General features: G+C 44.6%; 2 protein-coding genes across 8 annotated transcripts in view; both read left to right on the top strand.

The window, feature by feature from the left end:
- The first annotated feature begins 329 nt into the window (after positions 1-329).
- A4GNT (alpha-1,4-N-acetylglucosaminyltransferase) lies at positions 330-8,762 on the top strand. Its single transcript, XM_516775.5, has 2 exons — positions 330-763; positions 6,722-8,762. Exons 1-2 carry the CDS (start codon positions 356-358, stop codon positions 7,334-7,336), a joined length of 1,023 nt encoding a protein of 340 aa, XP_516775.2. The 5' UTR covers positions 330-355; the 3' UTR covers positions 7,337-8,762.
- Positions 8,763-15,691: 6,929 nt separating this feature from the next.
- Positions 15,692-22,144, top strand: part of DZIP1L (DAZ interacting zinc finger protein 1 like) — an 83,965-nt gene continuing 77,512 nt past the window's right edge. For 3 of the 7 annotated variants that reach the window (XM_054681082.2, XM_054681083.2, XM_054681080.2), the window contains exon 1: positions 15,692-16,125. The gene's annotated coding sequence lies outside the window, so the exon portion shown is untranslated. The other 4 variants (XM_054681078.2, XM_063807209.1, XM_054681079.1 and 1 more) reach the window with 4 other exon arrangements.

Here is a 22,144-nt window from a genome sequence, read left to right as displayed (position 1 = left end):
TTTTTCTTTCTCACATATTTCTTGTCTTTTTCTTTTTCTTTTTTTAAAAAATTTTTGTGATGATTTTCACTATGCTGCCCAAGCTAGTCTTGAACTCTTGGACTCAGGGGATCCTCCTGCCTCAGCCTCCCTAGCAGTTGGGACTACAGGCATGTGCCACCATGCCTGGCTGCATTTTTTTTTAAATATTGCTGGACTTGATTTCATCATATTTTATTTAGGATATTTAAAATTTAAGTTTTTAAATGATATTCATGTATCATTTTCTTGTGTGCTATCTTTATCAGGTTTTGCAGCTGTGATTTTTAATTAATTTTGTTGATTTAAAGGAGCAGGCTGGCACAGAGAAGAGGACATGCGGAAGGAGCTCCAGCTTTCCCTGTCAGTCACCTTGCTGCTTGTCTGTGGCTTCCTCTACCAGTTCACCCTGAAGTCCAGCTGCCTCTTCTGCTTGCCTTCTTTCAAGTCCCACCAGGGGCTGGAAGCCCTCCTGAGCGACAGACGTGGCATTGTGTTTCTAGAGACCTCAGACAGAATGGAGCCACCCCACTTGGTCTCCTGTTCTGTAGAGTCTGCTGCCAAGATTTATCCTGAGTGGCCTGTGGTATTCTTTATGAAGGGTCTTACTGATTCCACACCGATGCCCTCAAACTCCACATACCCAGCTTTTTCCTTCCTCTCAGCAATAGACAACGTTTTTCTCTTCCCTTTGGATATGAAAAGGCTGCTTGAAGACACACCATTGTTTTCATGGTACAATCAAGTAAGTGTTTAGGGAAATTTAAAATGTCAACGAATTGTATATATGGATAAACTGAGGGTAAGGACTCAGGTCGGAGATGGGACTAGAACCCACATTTGGGTTGACTCTCATTTGGCCCTCTTTTTACCATGTTGAGAACTGATTCAAATAAAGAGGGAAGACTTACATTAGGTGCATCTTTATTCTGCTGTCTTTTGCTTCTAGCCTTATTTCTTTTAGGATCTTGGTTACTTTGGAGACTATTCTTAACTGAATGAGTTTTTATATCTTTTCTAGGTGTATAGGACACTTATTTTTCACTACAGTTTTAAATCCACTTACGTTAAACTTTTTTTTTTTTTGCACCTAAAGTGGAAACCAGGCAATATTTAACATGAAAATGATGTAAGTAGAAAATTCATGGAGGATGGGTGAAATGCTGCAATATGAGATTGGGTTGTATTAAGATATGATTGAGAAACTCCTGGAGCTTAGAGGAATTTTGTAATCCCCAAGTTTGTAGTGAACCATAATAAGGGAATAATGTGCCAATCTAATATTTCTCTTATAGAGGAGCTGAAATCAGGTTGCTTAAAGAAATTATAGTACAACAACTCAATGATTCCATTATGCAGGCTTTAACTATAATTTTTTAAAACTGACATCCTATGAAGACTGTAACACAATATGGAATTAAAACCACCTTATGTCATAATGTAATTATAATAGTTATAACGATTTAAGTTATGCAAAAACCCACACACATCTATTGAAAAAAAAAAAGACCTGAAAGAACTATACAACACACAATAATAGTAGGTATTTTCGTATAATTGGATTAGGAGTGAATTTAGTGATGAGAATGTGTTGATTTTACAAATAACATTATTTTAGAAAACAAAAAGTAATTTAAAAATTGACATAAAAATAATACTATTCACATTGGGTGTGCTGGCATGCACCTGTAGTCTCAGCTACTCCAGAGGCCAAGGCAGGAGGATCGCTGGAGCCCAGGAGTTCAAAGGCCAGCCTGGGCAACATAGGGAGACTCTGTCTCAAACAAACACACAAGCAAAAATAATACTATTTGCTTGCCACATAAAGTTCTGTCTAAATTCTAATCATAGGCTGTAGCAAATATTACCAAACTTTTTTTTCTGTATAGGGCCAGATAGTAAATATTTTCGGCCTTGTGGGCTAAGGTGGTAAAATTGAGGATATTATGAAGGTACTTGTGGTAGTTTCTTCCGTCTGTTGTAACAAATTACCACCAACCTGGTGGCATAAAACAACAGAAATTCGTTCTCTCACAGTTCTGGAGGCCGGAAGTCCCAGATTATTTTCACTGGGCCAATATCAAACTGCTGGCAGGGCTGCATTTCCTCCTGAGTTCCTAGGGAAGGATGATCCCTTGCCTCTGACAAGCTTCTGTGGCTGCTGGCATTCCTTGGCCAATAGCCCCTCACTCCAGTCTCTGTCTCCATCTTCAAATCTCTTTTCCTCTGTTTGTGTAAAATCTCCCTCTGTCTCTCCCTTTAAATGACACTTGTGATTGCATTTAGGGCCCATCCAGGATACTCTCCCCATCTTAAGGTTCCTAATGACACCTGCAAAGATACTTTTCCCATATAAGGTAACATTAACAGGTTCCAGGAATTAGGACCTGAGGTCTTTGGGTAGCCATTATTTAGCCTACTCCCTGCCCCACCTCATTTGCCTGGGAACTGGGTGGACTGTCCTGGGTGGAGGGCATGCTTGTACCTAGTTGCTGTCAGCTAGAGACATTTTTTGGACTAAGTGACAGACATGATGGGGAGGGATCTGGTGGGCCAGAAAGGTAGGGGCTGGGGCTGGGAATGGCTCCTGGGGTCAGTTTATTCTTGGCCCCCGTGACTTCTACATCCCAAAGTGCGTATCTTTCCTTCTGAAGAAACTTGAAGTCCTCAAATTGGGCCCCATCAGGAGGAGGTGGGGCAGTTCATGGATTGAGTTTCCACTGTGTTGGGAGCTGCCAACAGCAGAGTTCCCAACAAGCAGGTGGCACTGCCCTGCACAGTGGCAGGGTGGGCAGAGGGGTAGGGAGGCAGTTTCTGGGAGTGGAGGGGACACCCCAGCTTGGTCTTTGTGGCTCTCAGTGCTAACTTGCTAGAGGGTGTTCTGGGACTCTACAAGTTTCCTGATGCCTGGGCTAGACTAACACTACCTGATATAGTTTGAATATATGTCCTCACCAAATCTCATGTGGAATTGTAATTCCATTGTTGGAGGTGGGGCCTGGTAGGAGGTAATTGGGTCATGGGGGTGGATCACTCACGACTTGGTGCTGTCCTCAGGATAGTGAGTGGGTTCTCGTGAGATCTGGTTGTTTAAAAGTGTGTGGCACCTACCCCTCCACCCCTACTCTCTCTCTTGCTCCTGCTCTCGCCATGTGATGCGCCTACTCCTGCTTCACCTTCAGCTGTGAGTAAAAGCTCCCTGAGGCCTCCCCAGAAGCCAAGCAAATGCTGTTGCTTTGCTTGCTGTACAGCCTGCAGAACCGTGAGCCAATCAAACCTCTTTTCTTTATAAATTACCCAGTCTCAGGTATTTCCTTATAGGAATGCAAGAACAGCCTAACACACTGCCTAAATTGTATTTTGCTCCTTGAAAAAAATCTGTAATTAAATTATTTTGGGAGAAGCTGCATACCACATCCTTTTCTTACAGATGAATCACACACATGAGGATATTAAAGCCTCTTTATTGTTCTGAACTGAAGAAATCTAACTGGATTCAACCCATCACGTCCTAAACTTATTTGAGCATGGAACCCTCTTTCAGTGTGACAAATAATCTCTTGGCACTGATGTTCCATGGAACACAGTTTAGATTGCTCTGAGCTGCACCTTAATTTTACTATGTTGGATTTTAGGAGCAAGATGGGCTCTGAGCTAGAGAGCTCCTAAGAGTTTGCTCCATCTGAGCCTGCAGAATACTACAGTAGGCTGTACATCTATAGGGATCATACCACAATACCCTAGGGATACTGAGCTGTAGCATGTGCTTCCCCAGTTAGGCCACCACAGGATAGCTGGGAACCACCTGTTAGGAAAGACCCAAGGTGCCATCACTTCCTTGTGACCACTGGGTTTTCTGCACTGATCTGGGCTATTGTAGCCCTTGATGATGCCCAGGAATGAGAACTATGGGCATAGGGTGGGGATGGGCAACTTTTCTCTGAGCAGCTAGAACCTTAAACCTCTTTCCGCTGGTCATCCTTATTGGAGCGCTTATGTTGTTTTTTTTTTTTTGAGACGGAGTCTTGCTCTGTCGCGCAGGCTGGAGTGCAGTGGCGTGATCTTGGCTCACTACAACCTCCGCTTCCCGGGTTCAAGCGATTCTCCTGCCTCAGCCTCCCAAGTAGCTGGGACTACAAGCACGCACCACCATGCCCAGCTAATTTTTGTATTTTTAGTAGAGATGGGGCTTCACCATGTTGGCCAGGATGGTCTTGATCTTTTGACCTCGTGATCCGCCCACCTCTGTCTCCCAAAGTGCTGGGATTACAGGTGTAAGCCACCGTGCCCCGCCCCTGGTCATAATTTTTAACTTAAAAAATAGGAATGATCATAGTACCTATTTTTGAGGACTCGTGTAGATTAAAAAGAGCTTAGAACAATTATTGATAAATGTTAGCTATTATTATTAGGTTTTTGGCAATTGTATACAATGTCACAATTATTGTTTTTTTTTTTTTTTGAGATGGAGTCTTGCTCTCTCGCCAGTGGTGCAATCTTAGCTCACTGCATCCTCCGCCTCCCAGGTTCAAGTGATTCTCCTGCCTCAGCCTCCGGAGTAGCTGGGATTACAGGTGCCCACCACCATGCCTGGCTATTTTTTTTGTATTTTTAGTAGAGATAGGGTTTCACTATGTTGGCCAGGCTGGTCTCCAACTCCTGACCTCGTAATCTGCCTACCTTGGCCTCCCAAAGTGCTGGGATTACAGGCATGAGCCACCCACGCCCGGCTTATTTTTATTTTTATTTTTTTTGAGATAGAGTTTCACTCTTGTGGCCCAGGCTGGAGTGCAATGGCACAATCTTTCCTCACTGCAACCTCCGCCTCCCAGGTTCAAATGATTCTCCTGTCTCAGCCTCCCTAGTAGCTGGGATTACAGGCGCCTGTCACCACGCCTGGCTAATTTTTGTATTTGTAGTGGAGACGGGGCTTCACCACATTGGCCAGGCTGGTCTCGAACTCCTGACTTCAGATAATCCACCCACTTCAGCCTCCCAAAGTGCTGGGATTACAGGTGTGAGCCACCATGCCCAGCACAATGTGACAATTTTTAACAACTTGTGAAGATTTCTGCAAGTTTTAGTTGACCTGCTTTCATTTGACTCGATAGCAGAATTTTAAAGACTGTTTATTTTGTCAAAAGCCAGGGGTGGTTGTTTAACCTTTTAACCAATGTATTTAAAATTAAAAAACAAACAGACAAAACATTTTGCTTTCTATTTCTCTTCAAAATCTTAGCATTCCATATGAGAACATTGACATTTATGCTGATTTATTTTTATTCTTTTTAAAGTCATTTTCTGTTTTACCCACATTTTAGCCTTTGCAGTCATCTGTGACTCTTCTCTCTCCCACCCACACCCAGCCCATTAGCAAATCCTGACCAGCTTCATCTTCATTATGTGCCCTTCCCTCACCCCCACTGTTAGCACCATCATCTCTTGTCTGGATTATGTCAACCGACTCCTAACTTGCCTTTGCTTCTGCCCTTGCCATCTACCAACCCTACCCCAGACTGATTTCCACACAGCAGCCAGAGTGACCCTTTGAAGAGTAATTGAGATCACTTCCCTCCTTTCTTCTAAACCTTTCAAGTAACTTCAGTCTTGGCCCCAGCCTACATGATCTGGCCTCCCTCCCCACCCCTCTCCAATTCTGATCTCATTGCCTACCCCACTCCCTTCTCAGCTCTGCTTCAGCCTGCTGCCTCCTCCTTGTTCCCAGACATGGCACGTGTGCTTTTGCCTCAGGGCCCTTGTATTCACTGGGATACAGACCTGAGCTTCAGTGACTTATGCCCTGCATTTGTGGAACTATATGAACCAGGAAGGGAGGTCTGTGGTTAGAGGAAGCAACACACTGGTGGACAATCTCTACTGCAAGAGAAGAGAGTTCTAGGCGTTCCCTCCTCCTGGAACTCTCTTTTCTCAGCTATGGGCATGGTTCACCCACCCACTTCATTCCAGTTTCTGGGGGAACTAACGTAATACAGCGCTCCACCCTGGCCCCTTCACAGTCCCTTCACCCAGCTTTTTTTCTTCATAGTTGTTGTCAGCATCCAACACAGAATGTTTATTTATTATCTGTCTCCTCCCAGTAGGGATTTCTGTTTGTTTGTTCACTGCTGTATCCTTAGCAGTTTTAATAGAATTCAGCACATAGTAAATAGGCCCTCAATAAATTAATTCCTTTAATAATAAAGGAATTAATACATGAGCAAAGGTATGCATTTTAAGATTTTTTTAAATCAATTTTTCAAATAGCAGACATACTGATTTTTTTCATTGTCAGTTGTTAGCATTTTAAGGGATTTATTTGGTTCTTCCTCTACAGTTACATATTTGTAGTTTATGTACACCCACGTTGAAGAATGACTCATACAGTGCATTGTGAAATCTTTTCTGGATTTCTTCTTTATCTTTCCAATGCTTTAATGTTTTTTTTAAAAAAACCATCTCATGAAATCTTTAAAAGCTGCTAAAACCTTCCCATTGATACTGATTGCTGCAAACTTTTTACTTAAATGAAAAATTTTAGAGTGAGGTAAGTTTGGTAAACTTGCAAAATCGGGCTGTGGCAAATAGGATTTTGGGAAGCTGGCTTCTTTAACCCCTCCCCAGCCTCTCTGGGCCTGGCCTCCTGCTGTGATGCCCCTCCCTCTTCCCCTGGCTACTTGGGGCTGATTTGCACCTGCTCCTGCAGATCAACGCCAGCGCAGAGAGAAACTGGCTCCACATCAGCTCGGATGCATCCCGCCTGGCCATCATCTGGAAATACGGTGGCATCTACATGGACACCGATGTCATCTCCATCAGGCCCATCCCTGAGGAGAACTTTTTGGCTGCGCAGGCTTCTCGGTACTCCAGTAATGGAATATTTGGGTTCCTCCCCCACCACCCCTTTTTGTGGGAATGCATGGAAAACTTTGTTGAACACTATAATTCAGACATTTGGGGCAACCAAGGCCCTGAGTTGATGACAAGGATGTTGAGGGTATGGTGTAAACTTGAAGACTTCCAGGAGGTGAGTGACCTCAGGTGTCTGAACATATCCTTCTTACACCCCCAAAGATTTTACCCCATCTCCTATCGAGAGTGGAGGCGCTACTATGAAGTGTGGGATACAGACCCAAGCTTCAATGACTCTTACGCCCTGCATTTGTGGAACCACATGAACCAGGAGGGGCGGGCTGTGATTAGAGGAAGCAACACACTGGTGGAAAATCTCTATCGCAAGCACTGTCCCAGGACTTACAGGGACCTGATTAAAGGCCCAGAGGGGTCAGTGACTGGGGAGCTGGGTCCGGGTAACAAATAGAGCTAACACTCGTTTGCTGCTGCTGCAGTGTGGAAATGGACATTTCCTGGAGTGCCACATTTTCACTTGATCTCCACTGTCTCTTGGGGGGGTGGGCAGAGGGTTGCCTCTCAAATGTCAGTTAGGATTAGCTTTCTCTGTCTATAATAGAACAATCCCAAATGATACTGGCTATAAAACATACTCCCATGGTCCATGTGACTGCTTGACCTCCAACCCACCATGTTTGCATTTCAGGCAGTAGGATGAAGAAAAGAGGAAAGGTGCACTTGCTTTATTTTGTGAAGACTTCCTGCAAGTACTGTATAACACTTTCTCTTACATTGCACTGACTGAGATGTAGCTGCAAGAGAGGCTGGGAAGTTTAAGGAGGAAGAAAAAATGGGTACTGGGATAGGCAGCTAACAGTTTTGCTACAAGTTCTATTTAATACAGTAAGATTAATTCCAGGACCTGTTAGAGCATTGACTGAGGTAAAAAGAGACTTGATTTCTAGTCCTGATTTTGACATTCATTAATGCATTCAGTCAATAAATATTAACTGAGCCTGATCTATGTGCCAAACATTGATTTAGATGCTGCAGATACAGCTGGATCAAGCAGATGAGGTCCTCAGCACTTATATCCTAATCCCTGGCCTCATGATCCTGGGACAGTCTCCTCCCCTCCCCAGGGTGTCTGCTGTTCTCTGCCCTACCTTTTTCCAATATACATATTAACCCTGTCATAATTGGCCCATAGAAGCAACTTACCAACTCAGACTATTTAAAACTTCTGCCCTTTTTAGATTCGCATAAAAATTTACCTCCTGCATTTCAAAATGTCATGTTCAAAGCACCATAAATATATACAATTTTTATTTGTCAATTACAAATAAATAAATAATTTATTATTTCTTTTCAGGAGGTATGAGAATTAATATTTCTTCGGCAAACACTTATCAGCCAAGATTTTCCAGAACTTTCCTTTTGATAGTTTGCTTTATGGAAAAAAGTTTATATTTGCCCCCAAATGTAAAATTATGATACCCTTTCAAACTATATCCATCTATCCTTCTTTTATTCTAATATTTCCCCCTTTAGGAATCACTGCTGGCCAGGCACAGTGGTTCACACCTGTAATCCTGGCACTTTGGGAGGCTGAGGCAGGTGGATTGCTTGAGCCCAGGAGTTCAAGACCAGCCTGGGCAAGATGGTGAGACCCTGTCTCTACAGAAAATACAAGAATTAGCTGGGTGTGGTGATGCGTGCCTGTAGTCCAAGCTGGCTGGGAGACTGAGTTAGGAGGATCACCTGAACATGGGAGGTTGAGGGTATAGTGAGCCAAGATTGTGGCACTGCACTCAGTCTGGGTGACAAAGCCAGATCAAAAAAAAAAAAAAAAAAATCACTGCTTTGACAATCTTATTAAAAAATATTTACAAGTCATGTCTCATGCCCCAGCTTTATTTATTCACAGCTACTTGCTTTGGACTTGTAGATGTCTGATACCATCGTCAGGCTCTGAGGCCTGCTGCCATACTCCATGGCTGTCTTTTGGGTTGTGTCCTAGGAACCACTACTGGTTTTCAGCTCTCCTGACTGTCTCCACAGGTGAGGATTTCTAGGGCTAGCTGTCTTAGAGACAAGCAGGGACACATACATTGTCTCTCCCTTCTACATTTGGAGAATGCATGACAAATGGTTCTTCAACTATTCCTGACCAACAGGGTTTTGAGGGGTTTGATTAGAAATATTTTCGATATTTCAAAAATATGTGAATTGGCCATGCACATTGGCTCACGCCTATAATGCCAGCACTTTGGGAGGCCATGGTGGGAGAACTGCTTGAGCCCAGGAGTTTGAGATCAGACTGGGCAACACAGCAAGACCCTGTCCCTACAAAAAACAAATAGCCAGGCAAGGTGGCTCACCTGTAGTCCTAGCTACTTGGGAGGCTAAGGAAGGAGGATCACTTGAGCCCATGGGTTCTAGGTTATGGTGAACTATGATCACACCACTGCACTCCAGCCTGGGCAAGACAGTGAGACCCTATCTCAAATAATAAATGTACACACACACACACACAAATTCATTTTGACATTAATGATAATTTGATGTTTATGGGGAGCTTTACCTGGCAGTAAATTATGTTTTTGATTAATAAAAAATGTAGCAAATAAAATAATAATGTATTACTTAATGAATCCAGTTTGCTTAGTGAAAAAGAACATTTCAAAACATGGTGGTGGTGATGATGGCAAGAGTAGTAAGTGGTAAGAAATGTGAGGTTCCTGGGACCCCAGATAATCCTGGATTCCTTCTGGCCTTTTGTGAATCTATGCCATGAATTTATATCAGGCTACATTTTGCAAATAGGCTCATGCTGGTGTTTTTCACTGTATTAATTTTTTTTCAAATCCTACTCATTCTTAGAATTTCAAATAGGATTGTGTGGGGCAAAAAGTGAAAGTGCGTGTTGTGTACTACTGTCATGTTTGTAGGTACCTCTCGCTCTTTCTCTGCATATATATTCACGCTTATTGGTAAGAAGTCTCTTCCAAGTACCCTGCACTGCCATCTTGTCTGCCCTTGCTTTTTCTCCAGGACTCCCATCCACAATTCAACAGGGCTGTCTCTTTCCTTCTCTAGGGTAAGAGCCAGCATCAGTGCTGATTGGTTGGTATCTGTGCCAGACTCGTTAAATATTTTGAATACCATTCCTGAGTTTCTCATATAAATAGTTAAAAAAAATACAAATGGAATCATAAGATACATGTTATGGCCAGCCATGGTTGCCTATGCCTGTAATCCCAGCACTTTGCGAGGCTGAGGGGGGCAGATCACTTGAGGTCAGGAGTTCGAGACCACCAGCCTGGCCAACACGATGAAACCCCGTCTCTACTAAAAATACAAACATTAGCCAGGCGTGGTGGCGGGTACCTGTAATCCCAGCTACTTGGGAGGCTGAGGCAGGAGAATCGCTTGAACCCGGGAGGTGGAGGTTGCAGTGAGCTGAGACTGTACCACTGCACTCCAGCCTGGACAACAAAAGCCAAATTCTGTCTTTAAAAAAAAAAAAGATACATGTTATTTGTATGTTGTTTTTCACTTTAAAAATGTGTATGTCGTAGGTACCTTTTTTCATTAGCACATCAAGATATAATATACTTTTTTCTTTATAATGGTTGCATAGTGTTTCATTGTAGGATACATGATACATAATCTACTCAATCATTATTCGATTGCTGGATATTGACATTATTCTAATTTTAATAGTACATATAATACTATAGCAAAAAATCCTGATTACTGCATTTTTGAGGACTTTAAATTTTGATAATTATTTTTCAAGAAGGCTGTTTGAAACTGTCCATTTTCCCACTTTTCACCAGTTTAAAACATCTATTTAATTTTGGCCAGTATAATAGTTTAAAACGTAATTTTTATGTTCATTTTGGTAAGGTTGTTTACATGTTTAACTGGCAATTTTTTTATTCTATGAATCATCTCATCTTTTGTCCACTCTTCTTTTGAGTTGTTCTATTTCTTGTTGATTTGTAAGCACTCTTTATAAATTAATGTCACGAATACTGTATCATTACACTGCATTTTTTTTAGTTCTTTGTTTTTTAACCTCATTTAGGATGTTTTCACCACATATGTTTCAAAATTTTTATGTAATCCAATCTGTCTTTTTTTTTTTGTTTTTTGGGTTTCATGCCATGCTTCCCTATCCTTCTGTCACCCTGCTCCCCTTCAAGAAATAAAGGCAGAGCTCTCTCACCCAAGGGAATTGTCAGGACCCTGAATCTCAGATGTATCTTCTAAACTAAGTTACAAGGTTAATGCACTCTCCTTGGTGGTATTGGGGCAGGGATTCTTAATTTAGGGGGCTGTGAAGAGATTTTGGGGGTCTGGGAACTTACTTTTTATTTTTACTAGCTGTTAATCAAAATGTATCATTCCTTTCAATTATGAATGTAGGCCACAAACCACAGTAGTATTAGTAGAACCTGTGACTTTGTCATTAAATATTAGTTTTTTCCTATCACATTAAAGTTATTACAGATATCTTGAAATAATTGTTTACACTCTTACTACTTTTAGGTCAGATGCTAGATCTTGCCATTTAATGCATCAATAAACAAAAATGCTATTATTTTACACATTTTCTTATGTTTTCATAGCTATATTTTCAATATTTTGATGTCCTCTGTAATTCTATGTTTTGCTTGGTGCATTTAAAACCATTCTTAGGCCGGGCGTGGTGGCTCACACCTGTAATCTCAGCACTTTGGGAGGCTGAGGCGGGCGGATCACAAGGTCAAGAGATCGAGACCATCCTAACCAACATGGTGAAACCCCGTCTCTACTAAAAATACAAAAATTAGCTGGGTGTGGTGGCAGGCGCCTGTAGTCCCAGCTGCTTGGGAGGCTGAGGCAGGAGAATCGCTTGAACCCAGGAGGTGGAGGTTGCAGTGAGCCGAGATCATGCCACTGCACTCCAGCCTGGAGACAGAGCAAGACTCCGTCTCAAAAAATAAATAAATAAAAAATAAAAATAAAAACCATTCTGAGGAAAGGGTGCAGGCTTCATCAAACTGCCAAAGAGGAATCCCTCCTCCAAAAGGCAAAAGCCCAGGCAGGAGGCAGCTGGGGCAGCTCCTTCTAGATCCCACCTGCCCATCACTGCCAGCCAATGAGGGGCCATATCACAGCCACGCCTTAGGCCAGGCTTATCCAGCTCTGCATTTTCATTTTTTGCAGAAGGGACGTTTTCCTGAGAAAGGAGGTCTTTTCGGTAAGTGCTCAGACTTCCTTCAAAGTGATCTTTTCAGGGATTGGGCTAGAATGTACGATCTGCCTAAGAAAGTTTCCTCTCAGATCCTGCCAGTTCTAGACATGTCAGAGTGCAGGCCTTTCTTTTGTTGCTAGATTCTTAGATTTTTCAGAAACCAGCAAACCAGATTTTATGTAAAATCCCCCTCTGACTGTATGCCTGCCTATCTATACATCAACACAGAAAACCCAACAATACACTTTTGACCTAAAATCACCTCAGGGCTCATTAGTGGCCGGCATCCCAGCGCAGGGAGACCTGCCCCATACACCTCAGACACATTTCCCTTCAGGAGAGTGGGATCCAGAGCAGGTTTCTAAGGTGTGATGCCAGCATTTGGCAGCAGAGGGCACTCCTATTACAGGCTGCCTAGGCTGTGTCCTATTTCCTGAGGTGTAGGAGGGAGACTGTGAAAGGGGCTGAGCCGGGTCAGAGGGCGGGTGCCTAGTACTGGGCTGAGGAGGGAGTGAGGGGCCATTGGGATATTGAAAATCCATCCTCCTGTCCTCCCACCCAGCAGTTATGGGCCAGCTGCTTGGGGTGACAGGAATGTCTCCTGGACTAGCCAGCTAGGGCCAGTCTCCCTTGGTCTATGCACCTGTCCCCACGGCTGATGCCAGAGCTTGTGTGTGCTACAGTAGAGGTGGGCAGCAGAAATGACAGCTTTCCAGTGCCAAGTGATCTAGTCCTCTAGAGGCTGTTGGTATCCTTGGGACTAAGAAAATAACTTGGCACATGATGGGCACGCAGTAACTCCTCCCTGTGTTGAGTGTTGAACTAAGGCCCAGTAAGGGAAGAGTGTGAGGGTTCCATGCATGAGGTCTTAGTCAGCTCAAGATTCAGGATTTGGTTTTTGGCTAAGGTAGATCTGGGTGCATGTCAAGTCTACTTTCTTACACCAGCCCTGCAAAGGAGGGCACCCTATTTACACATGGGGAAATTGAGGCTGGTGGAAATAACACGCACAAAGGTATCCTCAGAACTACTTTCTGCAAATTTCAGGGATACAGTGGGAAGAGAGCTGAGAAGCAAATGTCCTTGGCGATTTCACAGTGTCAAGTCAGGAGGGCACACCACTGACTTGTAGGCCCAGGGCAGAGCCTACATACAATTTAGCTAATTTGATTCTAACAACTCTTCTAGGTAGAGTTTACTTTTCCCATTTTACAGAGGAGAAAAATGAAAGGTCAGAGAGGCTACGTGACTTTCCCAGGGTTATGTAGCTTGGGAATGTGGAATGTAGATGTGTCTTTGACTCCCAAGGCCTGGACTCTTCTCTTTGCTCTTGTGGGTGGCAGAAAATCCTGGGGTGAAAAAAGTGCCCTGACTAGGAGAAGACGGCAGGAACAAGATCCCCCATCCGAATAGATGGTGCACAGATATCCCAACTTAGTCCTGGTCCCTGCTCCATCCACTATTTTTTTTTAATGTTTAAAAAATTGTGATAAACTGTACATAATGTAAAATTTGCCATCGTAACCATTTTCAAGTGTACAATTCAGTGGCATTAAGTACATTCACATTATTGTGCAACCATCACTACCATTTATCTCTGGAACTTTTTCATCATTCCCAAACTGAGAATCTGTACTCATGAATCAATAACTACTCATTCCCCCTCCTCCAGCCACTGGTAACCACTATTCTACTTTCTGTCTCTGTGAATGGACTATTCTAGGTACAAGTGGAATCATACAATATTTCCAGGTATAAGTGGAATAATACAATATTTGTCCTTTTGTGTCCAGCTTATTTCATTTAGCATAATGCTTTTGCCTTGATCTGAATGTTTGTGTCCCTGCAAAATGGGGTTGAAATCCTGACCCCCAAGGTGACGGTATTGGGAGGTGGGGCCTTTGGGGGGTGGTTAGGTCATGAAGGTAGAGTCCTCATAATTGGGATTAGTGCCCTTATGAAAGAAACCCCAGAAAGCTAGCCAGCCCCCTTCTACTAAGTGAGGGTGCAGTGAGAAGAAGACAGCCTATCAACCAGGAAACAGGCCCTCACCAGGCACCGAATCTGCCAATGTCTCGATTTTGGACTTCCCAGACTCCAGAACTGTAAGAAAAAAACTTCTATTGTTTATATGCTACCCACTCAATGGTATTTTGTTATAGCAGCCTGAATAGACTAAGACAGTTTTCAAGGTTCATTCATGTGTCAGAATTTCCTTCCCTTTTAAAGTTAATATTACATTGTATGGATATACCACATTTTATCCATTAATCTGTTGATAGACATTTGAATTGTTTCCACTTTTTGGCTATTGTGAATAATGCTATTATGAACATGAGTATACGAATATCTGTTTGAATCCCTGCTTTCAGTTCTTTGGGGTATATACCCAGAAATGGAATTGTTGGATCTTTCGGCAATACGTGTTTAATTTTTTGAGGAACTACCATTCTGTATCCACAGTAATGGTACCATTTTACATTCCCACCAGCAATGCACAGGAGTTCCAGTTTCCCTGCAAGTCTTTGACAATGCTTGTTCCCATACACATTTGCTTTGGCTGTCTCAAAATGTAGAGCTTGGCAGATTGAGATTGTGGTGGGAAGAAAGCCTTTGAAATGGGAAAAAGAGAAAGAGGGAGGGAGGGAGAAGAGTTGCGGAGTGGAGAGAGAGAGAGTGTGTGTGAAAAGGAGCTTTTCCCCCACTCTTCCCTGACCCTCATGGGGGCTGCAGCGACTCCTAGAACCTTCAAGCAGCGAGACAGAGGTTCCCTCCACCAGGCGCAGAGCTCTCCTTACACCTGGCCTCCTATTCCCAGCAACTTTAAGGAGATATTTTTAAGTGGCCATGGTTTTATCAAATGCCTATTAAGTTTTTGCCACAAAAGGATTTTATTTAAAATAAAAATAGGGGTAGGTATTTGACTGATGTCCCTTGTGAGTGCTCTAGAGAAGAGGAATGAATACTGACATGTCCTATCTTCCCAGATGCAGAATTGTAAAACAAACATAATTGCTTTTCACATGTAAAAGAAAACTGGCTTAGAACATACTAGCGTTTTCTTTGCCATGAAGGAGTTCACCTTCAGTGACTAAGCCAGAACTACTAGAGTTGCCGGGCCTAGGGACAGGAGACATTGCCAGTGCTTAGCCAGGCTGGCCAGGACTAACCATCTCTGCAAGGAGTCCACAAGAAGCCTCAGGGCAGCGTTTTCCTGCTCCTATCAATTTGAGTTGAGCAACAAACATTTTGACCAAATATCAGCTCCATGGCACAACTCACAGTTATGGTGCCCACAAAACAGAATCTCAGCAAAGCAACTACTACTATGGGAAGAGATCAGGGACTAACATCAGGAGAAAAAATAAGTTTTTCAGTCCTGGGTTTCCAAGTTGGCATCCCCAGGGCAAACCAGCAGGTTGGGAGGGTAGGGGGTGGTGAGTGGGGGCTGCGGAGGGAAGGTGGCTGCCGTCTGTCTGATCAGACCTGGGGCACACCCTAAGAACTCTCCTAGCTTGGGATCCGGTCAGGAAGAAACCAGGACGGTCCCTTTAGGAGGGTGGGCAGGGCTATCTGCCCGGGGGGCGGGGGGGGGTGGGCTGCGGCCGCCCCTGCACAGCAGGCTATCGATTGTACCGGAGGCAGGGTGTGGGGAAACCGGGGCAAGTCCAGCCTCTCAGCAAGGCCAGGAAGCCATTTACTTGGATCCTGGATTTTACTAACGGATTAAACGTGGCATTCCCGCCTTCCCCCATCCGTTACAGACCTAAAAATAGCTCGTCCCAGAGGGGCCGGGAGAGGCTCCACCTCTTCTTGAGGTGGGGCGGGGCGGCTGTAGCAGGAGCTGGAGGCACCAGAGACCTCAAGCCACGAGCTGACCGACGCACCGAGGAGCTCTCTGTCCGCGGTCCCGCAGGTTGGCGGCATTGGAGTGGGCCGGGCAGGCTCTGCCTCCGCCGCAGAGAGCGCCCGGACTGCGGGGGGCTGGGGAAGCATCCCGGGAACGGCGGGCGGTGAGCATTCCGGGAACCATCTCTGGGCTGTCTGGGGCGGTGGAGCAAGTCTGGAGGCGGACGTGGGGCGAGTAGGGGAGACCCCACGGTGAGCGGGCCGCGTGGGAAAACTATGCCAGGAATTCGTCCCGGGAGCGGGGCGGGTGGGTAGCTTGGCTGCAGTCCGAGGGATCAGCGATTCGGGAGGTTAAACATTAGCGGGGGCGAACTCCCTGCCGGGGTGCAGCGGGGCGCGGGAGGAGCCAGCTGCGTGCGTCCGCGCTGCCCAGGGCGCGCCCTTCTGGCCCGGCGCCGCCCTGCAGCCCGGCCCCCTCGGCCTGCTCGGAACTGCGGCGCCCGGGGAGGGAAGGACCCGCGCGCGGGGGGCGAATGACGGGATGCCCCAAGACTCGGCTTCATTGGGAAGACGGCCTTGGGTTTTTACTTTTTGGAAAAAGAAAAGTGATTTGGGAGGGCTTGATGATCTGAGTGCCGTAGGTAAAGGAGGATTCTTTTAGTAATGAGGTGATTTAAAAGCAATCGCATTGGCATCTTTCGTTCCCCTTCTTCCTTTCCTGGGCTGGACCTCAGCAGGAGTCAGACGTGGTATTTTCATCCCGAGGTGGCTGCGCATAAAGTCCACCGAAGACCTGCTCAGTGCAGGACAGGGATCAGGAGGCAGGGCAGAGGAGGGGGTCCGAGGCTGCCTGGGCAGGGCCTAGTTCACGGAGCACTTCCTAGGGGCCCAGGGCCTAGGCTGCCCCTGCCTGGTCTCCTGGAATTCGATTTCTAACAGGACTTTGGAGAGAGGCCTAGGAAGTATGGGGTGTTCTGACTTGGCTTCTCACACCCTCATCTGCAGATAGGGTGGGTGATCTCCCTTCTCAGTTGCAGCCCCTAGCACCTCTCCTCCCCCTCTCGGATGTGAGGACTGGCCAGTGAGAACAATCCTGCTTAGGGAAGGCTGATCCTCCAGTCTAGTGGCTGATAAGGGGCCTTCTGACTGTCTTGGTCAGACACCTCCCTCATCTGGGAATATTTTTTGATACTATCTAACTTGATAAAATGCCTCATGAAGTTGTATGCTTCAGGTTGGGAACAGAAACCTGAATTCATGTGGGCACCATAGCTGTGGGTTGTGCCATGGAGCTGGTATTTGGTCAAAGGTTTTTTGCTCAACTCAAATTGATAGGAGCAGGGAAAGGCTGCCCCTGAGGCTTCTTGTGGACTCGTTGCAGAGAAGGTTAGTCCTGGCCAGCCTGGCTAAGCACTGGCAATGTCTCCTGTCCCTAGGCCTGACAACTCTAGTAGTTCTGGCTTAGTCACTGAAGGTGAACTCCTTCATGGCAAAGAAAACGCTAGTATGTTCTAAGCCAGTTTTCTTTTACATGTGAAAAGCAATTATGTTTGTTTGTTTTACAATTCTGCGTCTGGGAAGATAGGACATGTCAGTATTCATTCCTCTTCTCTAAAACACTCCCAAGAGACATCAGTCAAATACCTACCCCTATTTTTATTTTAAATAAAATCCTTTTGTGGCAAAAACTTAATAGGCTTTTGATAAAACCATGGCCACTTAAAAATATCTCCTTAAAGTTGCTGGGAATAGGAGGCCAGGTGTAAGGAGAGCTCTGCGCCTGGTTGAGGGGACCTCTGTCTCGCTGCTTGAAGGTTCTAGGAGTCGCTGCAGCCCCCATGAGGGTCAGGGAAGAGTGGAAAAGGAGAACACCATGGAATCTGAGAATAAGGCTAAGCTCTGCAGTGGCAGTACTTCAGGAGAGCTCCCAGGTCCCTGTCATCTCTGTTGAGGTCTCTGGAGCTCCCTTGCATACTGTGTGTGCATAGCCTGTTTGCAAACTGTGTGAAGGTTTCCTTGGCAGCCACAACAATTAGCATTAATGACATGCCTGAGATCCCCCAGTGGGCACTGCTGAAGTTAGCTTGGGAGCCAGGGCAGGTTTGTAAATGATTGCCTGGCAGCCACCTTGGAAACTTGGCTCCCTCAAGTTCTCCTCTTGACTGCATTCTTGAGGAAGCAGAAGAGACAATAAAGTGGTGATGTTGTTGTTGTTGTCTAGCTGTCAGTTTATGTTAAAAAATAAGGTGTTTGGCCAATTTCGAGGAAGTTATTTTTGACAGATTATTGGTGGGCCGGTTTTAGAAGAACCATAAAGTCTCCAGGGATTGTTTCACAGTGGGATGGCTGTCTTGTGAGGTGGTGAACAACTTGTCACTGGGAGTGTGCAAAGCAAGGGTGGTAGATGGGTTTTCTGTATTCTAGATGGGTGTGGGATTGTCCCAGGCAGAAACCAACTCTTAACAATGAAGCAAGTTTGAATGTTAACACAAATATTCTTTTGGGTCCCTTATTCATAATATTGGTCTAGGATTGGGAAGTTTCCCAAAACCCTGTCAATATATCTAAAGGTGATTAAACAGCTTCAGTTTTCCTAATGACAGTGAGTCATTTCTTCTCTCTTTTTTTTTTGAGATGAAGTCTCACTCTGTCGCCCAGGCTGGAGTGCAATGGTGCGATCTCGGCTCACTGCAACCTCTGCCTCCCAGGTTGAAGTGATTCTCCTGCCTCAGCCTCCTGAGTAGCTGGGACTACAGGCATGAGCCACCACGCCCAGCTAATTTTTGTATTTTTAGTAGAGACAGGGTTTCGCCATGTTGGCCAGGCTGATTTTGAACTCCTGACCTCAGGCGATCTGCCCGCCTTGGCCTCCCAAAGTGCTGGTATTACAGGCGAGAGCCACTGCGCCTGGTTGACAGTGAGTCATTTCTTCCTTGTGTTTCTATTCCCAGATGTGGGAAAAGCCGTCTGCTCACAATTCGTCTGAAAAAAGCACGATGTCCTTGCCCCTGGGGTGTGTGGTTTCCAGGTAACATGCAACACTCTCATTTGGCTTTTTGTCCGCCTATCCTAATCAGGATGCAAGCTGTGGAGCTGAGTCGGGTTCAGACAAGCCCTGCTGAAATACAGGGAGAATTTAGAATCCCCAACACTAACCCTGTCATGATTTGCTGTAAACTCTGTCAGCGCTTGCACTTTGGTCAAGAAAACTCAGGTATTGTAATTTCCATAATGGAAAATAATTTGTATATCATTATAATTATCATAATTATTAAGAGTTTGGCATAATTCAAAAGCTCTGGAGTCAGATAGAACTTGGTTGGAATCTTGGCTTCATTATTTAGTAGCTGAGTGAGCAGGGCCCTTAGCTTCTCTGAGCCTCAGTTTCTACATCTGTGAGATGAGACGAACCATAGCCATCTACAAGGCTATATGAGTTTAGAATTACTACTTTTAAAGGCTGGCACAGTGCCTGACATATAGATGTTTGATAAATATTACCTATTATACTATCATCATATCATCATAATCATCTTCAAGTTCCACAGTTCTGCTCCATCTTTTTTTTTTTTTTGAGACAGAATTTCGTTCTTGTTGCCCAGGCTGGAGTGCAATGGCACAGTCTCTGCTCACGGCTGACTGCAACTTCCACCTCCCGGGTTCAAGTAATTCTCCTGCTTCAGCCTTCCAAGTAGCTGGGATTACAGGCACCCACCACCATGCCCAGCTAATTTTTGTATTTTTAGTAGAGACGGGATTTCACCATGTTGGCCAGGCTGGTCTTGAACTCCTGACCTCAGGTGATCTGCCTGTCTCAGCCTCCCAAAGTGCTGGGATTACAGGTGTGAGCCACCACGCCTGGCCCTGCTCCATCTTATAATGCCAGAGCTCTAGGACATCTAAGAATTGGACCCTTAGGGTTCTAGAAAAAGACATGAGTAATACTTTTGAGGTGCATTAAAACCTCATGAACTCAGACCCCTAATTCTGTGTAGCTGGGAGTGGGGCAGCCACCTTCTGTGTTTATGGAGTATGCTCAGAGTGTAAGTATGAAGGTTTCAGGGCTGCTCAGGAAGCAAGCTCCAACACTGAGGCCATATCTTGACAGTCAGTGTGGGCACTGCGACTTCTCATTGATATGCCTGATTCCACCTGCCGGGACTCCTGCACTCTCAGCTCATATTAGTAGCCCATGGGATTAAACTCTGGATGCAGATGGTCAACAAATAAAGCATTTACTAAGTCTGAATGGCATTTCCCTCCAATGAGTCCGAATGAGGGATTCCTACTCAGCTTTTACTCTTTATACTAACTCTTGGCAGTCCATAGACCCATTACTTCAAGACCCTAAGAATAACAGAATTTTTAAGTCAGATATTCTGAGATTTCAACAGTTTTGCTCCATTCAGTAGCAATCTGGGTGCCAGGTAATGGGCTGGGGACTGGGATACAGCAGATACGAATAAGCCATGGTCTCAGCCCCTGTAAAGTTCACAGCCAGGGGAGTGGGGGAGGAAGGAGACAGAAGTGTCCTGGTATGGGCCCTTGCTTGGTGTTCCCAGAGAACCCTTTCCCAGCTGCTGTCTTGGCACTTGCCGCTCTGTGAGTTAATTTCTGTGTATTTTTCTGTCTCTCTAGAGAAAAAAACTTTGGAGCCAGACACTATCACTTACTAGTTGTGTGACTGTGGGAAAGTCATTTCCCCTGTTTGTTTCCTCTCTCTGTTTCCTCTCTTTGTTCACACTGTGTTTCTTCATCTGCATAATAGGTTGTTGTGAGAATTAAGTGGGATAATACATGTAAAGCCTTAGCACTGTGTATGGAAAATAATAGAATTCCAGAAATGTGAACTATTTTTATTAACAACGGCAGGGATAGTTGCCCAGGTCATCGTTGATCCCAAGTGCCAGTCATGATGCCTGGCACTTAGTAGGGCCTCAAGAATCATTTGTTGATGGGATGGAGATATGAATGTTGCAGAGACACCCTGACAGACAAAGTGTATGCTCTGCGCTCTGGAAGCCCAGGGGAGGGGCAGGGAACTTTGACTGTGAGCCTAGCAGGGATTTATGGTGATAATCATTTATTTATTTATTTATTTATTTATTTTATTGTGGGAAGTTTTTTTTTATTATTATACTTTAAGTTCTAGGGTACATGTGCACAACGTGCAGGTTTGTTATATTATGTATACATGTGCCATGTGGGTTTATTGTACCCATTAACTCATCATTTACATTAGGTATTTCTCCTAATGCTATCCCTCCCCCAGCCCTCCATCCCCCAACAGGCCCTGGTGTGTGATGTTCCCCTTCCTGTGTCCAAGTGTTCTCATTGTTCAGTTCCCACCTATGAGTGAGAACAGGCGGTGTTTGATTTTCTGTCCTTGTGATAGTTTGCTCAGAATGATGGTTTCTAGCAAGGACTTCATGACTAAAACACCAAAAGCAATGGTAACAAAAGCCGAAATAGACAAATGGGATCTATTTATTTTATTTTTAATTTTACTTTAAGTTCTGGGATACATGTGCAGAACGTGCATGTTTGTTACATAGGTATACATGCATGGTGTTTTGCTGCACCTATGAACCTGTCATCTAGGTTTTAAGCCCTGAGAGCTGGGATATCAGGAAGCCCGGTGTGTGATGTTCCCCTCCCTGTGTCTGTGTGTTCTCATTGTTCAACTCCCACTTATGAGTGAGAACATGCCGTGTTTGGTTTTCTGTTCCTGTGCTAATTTGCTGAGAATGATGATTTCCAGCTTCATCCATGTCTCTGCAAAGTACATGAACTCATTATTTTTTATGGCTGCAGAGTATTCCATGGTGTATATGTGCCACATTTTCTTTATCCAGTCTATCATTAATGGGCATTTGGGTTGGTTCCAAGTCTTGGCTATTGTTAATAGTGCTGCAATAAATATATGTGTGCATGTATCTTTATAGTAGAATGATTTATAATCCTTTGGGTACCTACACAGTAATGGGATTGCTGGGTCAATTTGTATTTCTGGTTCTAGATCCTTGAGGAATCGCCACACTGTCTTCCATAATGGTTGAACTAATTTACACTCCCATATGGTGGTAATCATTTATAAGCAGGGCCTTGAAACATGTGTCGACCTTTAGTTGGAACAAAAGGAGGTGGCAAAGGACCATCTATACCAAGAGGCAGCATAGAATA

The sequence above is a fragment of the Pan troglodytes genome, chromosome 2 (genome assembly GCF_028858775.2).
Source record: "Pan troglodytes isolate AG18354 chromosome 2, NHGRI_mPanTro3-v2.0_pri, whole genome shotgun sequence".
Taxonomy (NCBI): Eukaryota; Metazoa; Chordata; class Mammalia; order Primates; family Hominidae; genus Pan; species Pan troglodytes.
This window is presented reverse-complemented; position numbering and strand designations above follow the sequence as displayed.

Bases quoted from the DNA above. Each gene is read 5' to 3' on its own strand.
- A4GNT (XM_516775.5), top strand. From the start codon at position 356: ATGCGGAAGGAGCTCCAGCTTTCCCTGTCAGTCACCTTGCTGCTTGTC. The intron at 764-6,721 runs GTAAGTGTTTAG...CTGCTCCTGCAG, and splicing joins TGTTTTCATGGTACAATCAA to ATCAACGCCAGCGCAGAGAG.